The following is a 12,352-nucleotide window of genomic DNA, read 5'->3' on the forward strand; positions in this document are numbered from 1 at the left end:
CCCGTAAGGCAATCCATCTACGTCCTGAGGACCTCGCTGCCACCGTCCAAGCGTGCTTGGCCCCGGCAGATGAACCTCAGGATTAAAGGGTGGGCTCAGTTCCGCGCACACTGTGTCTCACCTAAAAAATCCAATGCGCAGGCTGGAAGGTGGAAAGACCTTCCCCGGTTCTTCGTTCGCGAAGAGACTGGCCATTCATTCATTCATAAAGGGTTTAAAGAATTGCAATAAAAAGACCAGTCTTTCACGAGTTTGTCTTAAAATTGTATGCAATAATGTGAAGTCTAACTTCATGGTAAGTTTAAAAAGCAAAATAGGTACTCTCTGAAATGGGAAATGCAGAAATGCTGTTTTAGCTCATTTATTTAGATTTTTGATTATGAAACAATGAAAGCTAATTCTTTGATGCATTGAAAAATCTTTGATTCAGGAAAGGCATTAACACTTTCCTAGAAGTAGAAAAGTGGAAGTATTCATTGGAAATTTTGAGGGTTTTTGTCTGGGATCAGGTGCAATTCTGTAGAAAGCTGAAACTTTGAACACTGAAGTTGGGTTTAATTGTGCCAACTCATTTGATGACTATTCCACTTAGCATTTTCTCCTGCACATTCAAAGCCATGCTCTGCAGACACTGATTTTTTAGGCTGCTATGTAACATCTACACCATGTATTAAACACGGCTATATAAACTTACAACCTTTGTATAAGGGAAAAGCATCAGTGAAGAACCAAACTATTTAATGCAGTGGATTGCTCAGTATTTATTGTGGGACCAGTGGCAGAGCAAGAGAGCAATTCAGATCCTGAAATTCCTAATATTGAACAGCATTTCTGACTCTTAAGGTGTGACTTGTAGGGCCCTGGGGAAATCAGTTGCAGTTTTAATTTGTAGAGTAGAGGTAGTATTGTTGTTATATTAAAACCATATTTTATCATTTTGAAAATACAGACCTGAGATAGTAAAGGGATCTGATTTTTGAAATAAATTATTAATAATGAGAAATTGTTGCTGAAAAAAAGAAAATATTTTATGCAAAGACATACCTGTTTGGCTTGGATGCTTTCTTTCAGAGAGCCAGTTCACTGCAGTCACCCCAATTAAACCCACAAACCTGACAAACACAGATGAATTCACAGCAGCTGAGGTTCTTCCCGAAACAAGGTAAGTGTCCAGTTATTTGTGTACACTCCTGATTTAGAGCAGGACTACCTTAATCCATGTGCCGCCTAGGAAGCCTTGTTACAGCAGCAAGCAGTAATTTCTATTCTCTTGGTAAAAACCTCCCTTAAGCCCCTTTCTACTTTCACTAGAAAACACTGATGGTACAGAAAAGTTTTAAAACTATGTAACTCAATTATCTTTAGGACATATTCCTGTTTTCCGTAATGTAAGTTCCTTCTTAGTCTAGTTCTCCAGAGGACAGCAGTTTCTAGATACATCTCTGGATTTAAACCTTTCAAACTTTCAAACAGAAACTCCTATAATATACTGCACTGAAATTGATTTTTTTGTTCTGGCATGTCTGGTAGTATTTTAGTGACATGTCCAAAATAATTAATTTTTTAACACTGAGAGAAAAATAACAGATTGATTTGTCCATGTAACAGGTGTCACTCAGTGGAATTAGATCGCAACCTAGGTCACATGGATAGCAGCCAAAAGAAGCGAAAAGCCAAAATATTTGGAAATCTTGAAAAAGGCCTAGATAAAGTGATCACAATGCTTACGCCAAGCAAGAAGAAACGATGCACTAGAAGTTGTCCAAGGAAGCTAAAGGTATGGTTGGTGCAAAAGTCTTACAAGAGAACAAGTATTAGGACTATATTTATTATTATTATTATTGAAAACATCCAATAACTTTAGAAATGCTCTTGTGAAAGCTTCTGTGACCTGTCTTGCCTGCTTTCTACAGTAAAGTGCTCTTACTGCATTGCTGTTAACAAGACAGTGCCCCAGTTATCACAGTGAGACATCTTTTAGTCTGAACTCAGGCAAGTCATCAGATTGAGGTAGGAGTTTCACCATTGCTGCTTATAGCCCATCTAAACCAAATGTGAAGGAAGCAGGATGGTTTTAAAAGAGCCCTAGCTGACAGTTTTTCATGTTATTTGTATAGAAATTCTGCTAGCTGTCCCACTGAAAAATGCTAATATTCCTGGCTTAGGTTTCTGTAGCCCAGAAGCAGTATGTCCATTCTGGAGTCATCTTTAGATGTCTAGGGAATCTGAAATTACACTTAGAGCCTAAATAACTACACCTTGTGTAGTGTTCCTGTAATGTTGACTGTTAAGGTTTCGATGTCACTGCATCCAAGCTGGTTGGCTATTTATCCTTCTTTAAGTAACCACAGAAAAAGCAGTTCCTCAGGTAGTGTGCTGCACAGAGCACTTTAATATTTCATTAATAATTTGTTCTTACTGAAATGACTCATGAGTTTAATATTAGCTGTGTAGAATGCACATCATATGGCAGTGGCAAATGAGGTAAGTCTGGGTGTGAGCATTACATCGAGCTGTACAGGAGGGTTTCTGAGATCAAGGACACCCAAGCAGCAGCTCCAAGCCCTGGCAGGACCCAGAAGCCCTCAGCAGGCAACCAGGTGCGGAGGAGCATTTCCAGAAGCAGTAAGGGAGATATGAAAGCTCCAGGGAGCACAAGCAAACAGGGTGGGCAAACAGGGTAGTGCAGCAAAGGGATGTGGTGCAGCAGTTTGCATGGGCAGGGTGTGCGGGGAGGGTGCTGTACTCTGTAAGTACATCCACAGCCCAGCTAAATGCTAAGTGCTCTAGGTCTCTGCTGTAATGGTGAGTAATCTTGGAGCCAAAAACAATGTGTCTACTGAGAAGCCCCTGAGAAGTCTGATGCTTCCATTCAGATGGAACTGGTAAGGAAGGAGATGTCAGTACAGGTGATAGCTTGTAGTAGATGCCCAGGTACTTTTAAAGAAAAGGCTACTTTCTGCATGAAGTGAGCACCACCTGTTGTGGTAGGTGGCCAAATTATAAGACAGAGTTAACAGATTGTGCAGTGTTAGAGGGCTGAAACAGACTTAGAGATGTGGTTTTAGAACCAACCACCTACAACGGATACCACTGAGCAGGAGATAACTTAGACCCTGGTGACCCACAACAGCAGTGCTCCAATTCAACCTCCATCCACCAACATTCAGAACAAAACCAGATATGATGCTTTAAAGGCTTTAGATGTCCACAAGGAAGGCCAAGGAGAACCTGCACCAGCAGGACACAGAGGTTACTGTAAAAAGAAACATTGAGTACTTATAGTGGTTGACTCTATTAAGGGGCAGTGAGAAACCGATCTGCTTGCCTGATAGAGAGTCAAGGCAAGTTTGCTGCCTGCTGGGGTCTTAAGATCCATGATGTTGCTGAGAGGGTATCATAACTTGTCAAGAGCACAGGCTGCTTTTTCACATGGATACAAATGATGCTGCAAGCCAAAGAATGAGCAGGATCAAGGAAGGTTATAAAACTCTCATGAGGCAGGTGGAAAACATCAGTGACCAAGTCATCTTCTCTTCTGTTCTCCCAACTGGAGAAACAGGAACAGCCAGAAGCAGATGCATACTGCAGATCAACATGTAGTTTTGGGAGCTGGCCTAGTAACTGGAGAAGACTGAAAGGGGGACCTCACAAATACATACAAATACCACAGAAGAGTGGCAGAGGATGGTGCCAGACTCTTTTCAGAGGTGTCCAGCGACAGAAAGAGAAGCAATGGCTATAAACTAAACGACAAGAAGTTTCACCCTCAACATGGGGAAGAACTTCTTTCCATTGAAGATGGCAGAGCAGTGGAACAGGCTGCCCTGAGAGGTTGTGGAGTCTCCCTTTCTGAAGACATTCCAAACTCACCTGAACATATTCCTTTTTCACCTGCTCTGGGTGAACCTGCCTTGGCAGGGGTGTTAGAGTAGATGACCTACAGAGGTCCCTTCCAAACCTAGCTATTCTGTTATACATCACTCAAATGCAACATATGTACTCCAGAAGCTATACAAGGAGGAATTTGTGCTTGAATCTGTAGGCAACATGTTTGAAAAATGTAATTACCATGAAAGAACTCAGGTTGTGTACCGAGGCACAAGCAGTTCTGTAGAAGCCAGTGATATGTCCCTTCAGCTGACTGGCTGGTGGCACATCTACTGCACAGTGAGAGTTGTCTGTCAGTCACAGGACCATTTTGTGCTTTTCATCCTGTATACAGGGAATTCAGACACTGTATTTCAGTTGGAAGCTTTGTCCGAGGTACATTTGTCCAAGGCAAGCTGGGGGTCATACAAGTTCAGGACATGTGTTGGGCTACAAACCTGACCAGCCCATTGTACAGGAGTCTAGACTGGGCAAATAGTTCAGGAACCTGAGGAACTGGAAGCTAGATATTCTATCTCTAAATATGTTTAACCTCCTGCCTTAGTTTCCTTTATCTATAGTATATGCAAAATTCCTGATGAATTCCTGAAAAATTCTAGAGACTCACAAGTACAGAATCATAAGACGTGACTGTATTTCAGTGTTACAGCACTTGTCTCAGGGAACTGCATACATATTCGTCTGAATAAGAACCTCAAGAACCACCCTTTGACATTGCATCATCAACGTATGTTCATTTCTGAAGCTGTTTTACAATCTTGACTTCTCTCGGCTGCTTTTGTGACTTCAGAAGCTAGATAGGACATGTTGATTTGTTACAATTGGCATATGCTTTCTCTTGTTACCTGCGAGTGTCTGCAAGTTGTTCAAGAGTTCACTTAGTGCAAAAGCCCTTATATGAAGTACTAGATGTGATGTATATAAAGTATACTTTACTTATAACAGTAAATTTTTGAATAGTGAATTACCTTTATAGATAAAAAACTGCGTAGTACTGTGCCTGTTCCTTGACATCGGAAACATTCAGTCTCAGCTCTAGGCCATTTCCCAACTGTAGGGCATGCAGCAGGGTGATATTTTGGGGAATTTGAAGCATTTTTCGCTAAGATTAGCTGTTCTGAAACTTTCTTTGTGAAAACATTTTGCAATGTCTTCGGTTTTAGGAGAGATATTTTTATTTTTTTATTTCTTGAATTGTTTTAACAAGCCGACTACTTTTAGGCACACTGCAATGTTACCATCACTCAGCTACATAATCCAGACCAACTGTTGAATGAAATAATCACTGTTCTTTCAAAGAAGCATGTGGAATATGTTCAGAAGGGGTAAGTGGAAAATATGATGACTTCAACTTATATTTGTCTAAATAGTTGGTACTCCAGTCTTTGATAAAGAGAAGTATTTAAGCTTACTTTCTTGGCACAGCTGTAAAATAATCTTATAGAAAATGTACAAAGCACTAAATTAATGTGTGCGATTAAAACTTGTTGACACAATGCAAAGCTATGTTTAGTGAGCTCCAGCAGAGCTCTTTGACCAACAGATATCAGCCAATACTAGTGACATAATTAAGGCAAAATTCACGTCAGCCTGTGTCTTGTGAAATTTTAAATACAAAAAGTTTGCTTGGTTATAGTCACGTGACCAAATGGGACAATTTGGAGGAATAATGTACTAATTTTTTAACCCTCATTCTTGGCTGTTAAAAGACATTAGCCTTAGCCAAGAAATCCGTATAGTTTAAAAGCTGTGCAGAATATTGACACCATTGGGTGGATTAACTTGTAGGATTTACTAGCTAGACTAAGGTACTGATTGGTTAGATTGGTTTTTACATCTGCTGAAACTGAATGCCTGTTTCCTGAGTACCCAACACATGACATAAATATTATGCGCAATTTTAATATGCATTTTCTCAAGTTTTTGAGTATTTCAATGATGGGCATCGTAAAACATCAGAGTGTACATCAGCCTCTGATGAATTTCCAAGCTCAGAATCTGGAAGGATGTTGGATTGCACTGCAGCACCTTCTCCCATTGTAATGTTTCAAACTGTGCATTCAGATTTTCCTGTTTTCACACCAGCTAAGCTATAACCACAAGAGAGAAGAGTGGTCTTATCTGTGAAAAAAAGGGAAACTTTCCATGATTCCAGCTCTGAGGATGGGTGTCTGTGGCTAGCAAGGATTTCTGTGGGTAGAACATTGGTGCTGCACGCCTGGTCCTTGGGCATAATGATAACAATAGTGCTCTGTTAATAAAGTATTCACAAAGCTCTCAGTTGACTAAACTGTGGGTTGTTTCCGAATATTCTGAGTAGCAGTGGGATATTTTTTGTGAAGTGGTTGGATTAATTTAAAATTACATTACAAAACAAACATTAAATGGTTCAATGATTATTCTGTTTTCCTTTTTGTTTTCTACAGTTACACCCTGAAATGTCAAACACGGTCAGATTTTGGTAAAGTAACTATGGAGTTTGAGTTAGAAGTGTGTCAACTCGATAAACCTGAAGCAGTGGGTATTTGGCGACAGCGGCTTAAAGGTGATGCCTGGGTCTACAAGAGGCTGATGGAAGACATCTTATCTAGCTGCCAAGTGTGAGTGGCAGAGGCTTTTATCATGATGTTTTGGAAAGGTCTGTTCAGAAAAGTAATTCTTTGTCACATACACAGCTATACTTCAAAAATCTGTCATATTTCTTGGGTTTTAACCATCCCTTTTTTGTACATATGCGTTCTGTATGTTTCCTTGATTAGGTTCATAATAAATGTTCTGCAATTGCAACTTTTCTGAAGCAAAATTTTGTAAGCTGTTCCCTTTCTCATATATTTTTCCCATATCTGGGTTAAAAAAGTAGTGGTGTTTACATGCTGAAGCTTTTTGTGCTATGTCTTCAGTTATCAAGTGCATGTGGCACAGAAATAGTAATTTGCATAATTCTCTTGTCTCTGCTTAAGTAGGATTTATTGAGATCATTAACTAAGTCACAGCTGTGGTTCCCGGAGTTACCCTATATATGCTCAGTGTTGTACAAAATAGGACTGGCTTCAATAAATGTGAAGTCAAGAGTGCTTGGATTTAAACTGTGATCTCACGTAAAGTGTTGCTGTATCTCATTACAAAGCCTCAATGACGCTTAATAAGCCTGTGCACTTTCTGATGCTCTCATGTTAACATGATGATATTAGGATCGCTGAAGAACAGCAGCACCTTTGAACTGTTGGGAATGAAGAAGTCATTTGTCACCCTGACTGTCTACAAGGAATCCAGTGACACCTTTAACAGAATTTAAGCGCCAGAAATAAAACTCGAAATATCCAGAACAAGGACACCTAAGAGGTGGCTGGGGAGTTAGGGTAATACCTTTAGAAAATGGCGCATGTGCTTGTGCTGTCTGTTGTGTGGAGTGTTTATTTTTGCCTTTATCTGTGCTTTACAAGCACAGATTTTTTTTATCTGGCTAAACCCAAGCAACAGCAGTGGGAAGACACGTGTTGAAGCCTTTCTGTATGCAAAGACACCCAGTAATACCTAGACAAGTTGACAGTGTGCTGCAGCTTTTTCTTAAACTACCTGGAGGCAACCGGCACTTGCTGCATGTAAAGCCACGTTATTGCCCCTTAACTAGAGCCTGAGGCACATCCACCCAAGGGTTAGGTGGGTGGAGAGCTGACCATTGCTGAAAACTTGAAGTGACAAACGAGATACGGCTGGTAATGAAAGCTGTTTTGCTTGTTTTCTGTGACCATTACCGCACAACTGGAGGGGGTGTTTTGTCTCCACCAACGTAGAAGTGTCCCTCAATGTTTTTTCCAATGCCAAGTTGTCACTTTACTGCTTTTTAGACAGGTAAAGGAACAGGGACAATTGTAGCGGTTTTCAAGAAAAAGTAGGAATACTTGCAAGCAGGAAGAGCAAACTGTTGCTCTTCAAAACATTTCTGGTCAAGGACCTTTTAGATGCAGAAGGCACTAGGAGGAAAAGAGGGACAACATGAACAATGATGCAGATCCTCCTGACAGAGGGTAAGAGAGGTTGTAATGAGAGCCAGGGTTGGCCGGTCATGTTAATTGATAAGGGGTGTGGAACATAGTCGTGTTCACTTTTGAAAGGTTATCTTGTCAAATGGCAAAGTAAGGAAAAGGGGGAAAGTCAGAAATAAAAAATATAGGGACACAAACCTGACATGCAGTCCTGCGAGGAGAATGGAGTCAGACTTGATGATCCTTGCGAGTCCCTTCAATGTGGCATATTCTATGATTCTGTTCAGTGACAGAAAGACAACAAATGCTGTCAGTCACAGCAAGTGGAGGGGCTTTGGGAAAACTGCAGCAAACTGGGATTTTGCAGCTAGTGAGACAAATCCCAAGGGTGTGAGATGCTGGGGGGAGTCAATGGGGAGGTGCCAGCCGATGGGGTGATGCTCAGGGATCTCAGCCCAGTGCTGGCTGTGGGGCAGAGTGTCTGCATCCTCCCCTCCCAGTTGACTGTGGGTATTCCCCAACAAATGTGAAGCTGGGCTAGCAGATAAGCAGGAGGCCTTAGGTCTGGGCAGGGGTGTCAGGTGGGTAAAAAGTGTGTGCTGGTTTTGGGGGGGACACACAAGCCTGGGGTGTGCCCATGGGCCCCATGTGTGAGTGCTGCATGCTTCCAGTTAACACTGGGCTAGACCAGATGGCAAGCAGGGGACACACACAGAGGAGTGTCTTATGCTAGAGGAGACAACTATGTTCAGGACATCCCTTAACTGCTAGTACTGAAGTGTAAATGGTGATGCCTACACAGTGTAGGAAATCTCATAAGTGGAGTGTGACTGGCATATGAATTAAAAGTTTGCATTGCTAAAAGCATAGCTAACCTATTGTTCTAATTAGTGCTTAAAGCTTCATATCAGTATTTAAATACTTTTGGTGTTCCCAACTGCAACATGACACTCCTGTTTGGTTTTCTGCATTCTGAAATTTTGAGTTTGCTAAATATCAGTTGTAAATCAGCTGCAAACGATGAAGCAGCCAAGGGTTGTAGCTGATACATATCTGGAGTGCTGCGGTATTGTGTGAGCTCTGATTTTCCTTGCTTTCTTTTTTCCAATACAAACTTCTCAAGAATTTGGTTTCTGTCTGGAACTGGATCAGAACTGAAGTTAGGGTAGAATTCAGAAGGGCTGATTGAAGGAGGCATAATGATAACAGTCTTACTAATGAATAGCATGCTGTGTGTTTTAAATCACCAATCACAACTGTGAATCCCAAGGGCTGAAGAACTGAAACATTCACTTGCCTTTGCACTCACTGAGTTTTAAATTCAGGAATGACTACAAAAGTATCCTGGAACACCCTAACTGCAACTGCTCAGAAGCACATTTTGTGTAATTATCTCTTCCCTATGGTGACAAAACTGATGTTATGAATGCACAAACAGTAATTAAGATGTCTTCTTCATTCCTTTTAAGGTAGAAATCACTGATTTAATTCACATTGTCTTACAAGCTCTGATGTGTGAAATAAGGTTTTCCTCTTCTGTCTAGGCTACTCTGTCGACTTTTTTTGCTAATATTCCTTGCTGTGAATGCATGTGTTGTGCTTTTTAAAAAAAAAAAAAAAAACCAAAGTGCTGCTTCGATCAGCAATTGTTTTTACTGAAATTGCTGGAAGTCCATTTCAGCTGACCTCAGATGGAACTCAGAGGGAGAAAAAAACAAAGATGAACAGATGAAGGAGCTATGTGGATAAGGAGAAGCATGGGTTGCATGCCAACCTTGTGGAAGTCTGCACAGAGGAACAGAGGGCCTGAAGATTTGTCTTGCTTCCCTGTTTTCAGGCAGCTAGGTTGTACAATGTCGTATGTATTAGTCTTGAAAGCATGCTTGGTATGCTACACCCAGGAGTCTGTACTAACCTCTCTCCCTCAGCTAGGAACCTCTTTGAGAGTCTAAACTCAATTTATGTTCATTATTATGCTGGTTTGGGTTGGGATTGATTTAATTTCTTCCAGGAGCTGATACAGTGCTATATTTTGGGTTTAGGATGAGGATAACACTGAGAACACACAGATGTTTTAGCTGTTGCTGGGCAGTGCTTAACCTCAGTCAAGGGCTCTTCAAGTTCTCATGCTCTAAGCAGTCCATGGGGCACAAGGAGTTGGAAGGGGGCACAGCTGGGATAGCCAACCCCAGCTGACCCAAGGGATATCTTTGACTGCATGGCATCATGCTCAGCATTTAACACTGGGGGAAGAAGGAGGAAGTGGGTGACATTCAAAGCGATAGCATTTGTCTTCCCAAGTCATGGTAAGGTGTGATGGAGCCCTGCTGTCCTGAGTATGACTGAGTACCTTCCTGCCCATGGGAAGAGGGGAATGAATTCTTTGGTGTGCTTTGCTTTGTTTGTGTGCACAGTCTTTTCTTCATCTATTAAACTCCCTTGATTTTAAACCATGAGTTTTCACTTTTACCCCCTTATCCCACTGTGGGGGAGTGAGCAAGTGGCTGTGTGTGGCTGAGTTGCTGGCTGGGATGAAACCATGACAGCTCTATGTGAATGTCATCTTGGCTTTAGTCATATCTCTCCATAATGCTACCATTTGTCCAAGCATATGAATTTTTGCAACATATGGGTTGTAAGATGGAATTAGCCAAGCTTTGGAGCCTCCTCTTGACTATTTATTTCTAGGTGATCATGGTTCATCTTCCTTTAAGGGCAGGTGATCAAATGGTCCCTATTCTTATAAGTCCCTGTATGGACCTCATGCAACAGCAAAAATCCTTCTTCTACCAGAACTACTGCTTCTACTACTTTGAGCTATGGATATTCATGGTCTTTCCACTCTGCATGTTCTCAGTTCCTCCCTTCTGTTTGTCTCCAACCATCTTCAGTTTTGGGCTCATCACAACAAGACAGACACTCATCAGTTGGTGAAGTTCTCTAGCTCCTGGTGCACAAGCTGTATCAGAGCTCCTCTTTCTGAAAATGGGGCAATGACAAATAGGACTGGCTCTTTTTACTACATATATGAAGCCCTGTAACCAGAAAGACAGATGACAAAGTCCTCCTGGGATGGAGGGGCCATGTAAAGACAACACATTAACACATTCTATCTCCGCATCACGACCTCATCTGTTAAGAGAAAAGAAGAGCAGTTCTCATAGGTGACTCCCTTCTAAGTGGAATAGAGGGTCTGATATCCAGACTGGACCCAATTCACAGGGAAGTCCGCTAACTCTTAGGGGCTCAGGTAAAGGACATTACTAGAAAACTCTCCAGTCTACTAAGACCCTCTGATTATTATTTGTTATTGGTTTTTCAAGTTGGCAATGATGAGATAATAAAGAGAAGTCCGAGGGGACTTAAAAGGTATTTCAGGGTCTTGGGATGATTGGTTGATGGATCAGGATGACAGGTAGTGTTTTCCTTGATTCTTTCAGTAGCATGGAATAAAATTCAAAGGAACAAGCAGATCCATTTGATCAACATAAGGCTCCAAGACTGGTATCATCAGAAAAATTCAGGTTTTTTAAACCATGGTATGCTCTATACAACACCTGTTCTCCTGTCACTTGATGGGATGCACCTCTCACAGGGGAAAAACATTCTTATCACAGGAACTAGCAGGACTGGTTGACAGAGCTTTAAACTAGCTTGAAAGGGGGAAATGGAAAATGCTATGCTTATCAGCAATGAGAAATAGGACGTTGTGCCAAAACTAGAGGAAATGAGTGCTAATGGGACCACTCAAATCTGCTCCACAAGGTGTCAGCTAGTAAAAACCCCACCTGAAATGTTTCTATACTGACACGTGCAGCATGAGAAACAAACAAGAGGAGCTTGAATCTTTGGCCCTGTCCTAGAGATTTGACATAAATGGAGTGCCATGTATCCCAGAAGGGACAGGCAGGGCAGAAGAGGCAGGGGGATGACATTGTATGTAAAAGAAAGGTTAGAATGTCTGGAGTTCACAGTTGGCACAGTTGAGAGCCTCTGGGTAAGGATTAAGGGACAAACAAATGATGTGTATGTCATCATGGGAGTCTACAATAGACCACCCAGCCAGGACGATGACACCAATGAATTATTCTTCAAGGAGCTAGGAGACACCTCTAAATCAACTTTCTTGTTCTTATGAGAGTTCAACTTGTCAGATATTAAGTAGGAGCACGATACAGCTGGCACAAGCAGCTTCAGAGGATTCCTAAAACACCTGGGTGACAACTTCATGGTACAGGTGCTAAGAGAGCTGACTAGGAAAGATGCCCTCATGGATTTGTTTCTTGTTAACAGAAAGGATCCCATGAGCAAAGAGGGGATTGGTGGCCATCTTGGCCACAGCAATCACAGACTGATTGAGTTTTAAATCTCTGGTGACAGGAGGAAAAGTGCCAGCAAAACTTCACTCCTGGATATGAGGAGAGTAGACTTCAGGCTGCTCGGGGAACTAGTAAGGAAGATCCCTGGTAAAATGC

At 41.6% G+C, this 12,352-nt stretch overlaps 1 protein-coding gene across 3 annotated transcripts in view; it reads left to right on the forward strand.

The window, feature by feature from the left end:
* Positions 1-11,787, forward strand: part of MELK (maternal embryonic leucine zipper kinase) — a 27,104-nt gene extending 15,317 nt beyond the window's left edge. For 2 of the 3 annotated variants that reach the window (XM_027879119.1, XM_027879120.1), the window contains 5 exons: positions 1,072-1,162; positions 1,609-1,777; positions 5,113-5,216; positions 6,318-8,596; positions 11,775-11,787. In XM_027879119.1, coding sequence (XP_027734920.1) covers positions 1,072-1,162; positions 1,609-1,777; positions 5,113-5,216; positions 6,318-6,495 — 542 coding nt within the window. In that variant the 3' untranslated portion in view covers positions 6,496-8,596; positions 11,775-11,787. Of the gene's footprint in view, positions 1-1,071; positions 1,163-1,605; positions 1,778-5,112; positions 5,217-6,317; positions 8,600-11,774 lie in introns of those variants that run through there. The other variant, XM_027879118.1, reaches the window with a different exon arrangement.
* Positions 11,788-12,352: the final 565 nt, after the last annotated feature.

Source organism: Empidonax traillii, unplaced genomic scaffold (assembly GCF_003031625.1).
Source record: "Empidonax traillii isolate 1590-97213 ecotype Southwest subspecies unplaced genomic scaffold, ASM303162v1 scaffold51:size1492887, whole genome shotgun sequence".
Classification (NCBI taxonomy): domain Eukaryota; kingdom Metazoa; phylum Chordata; class Aves; order Passeriformes; family Tyrannidae; genus Empidonax; species Empidonax traillii.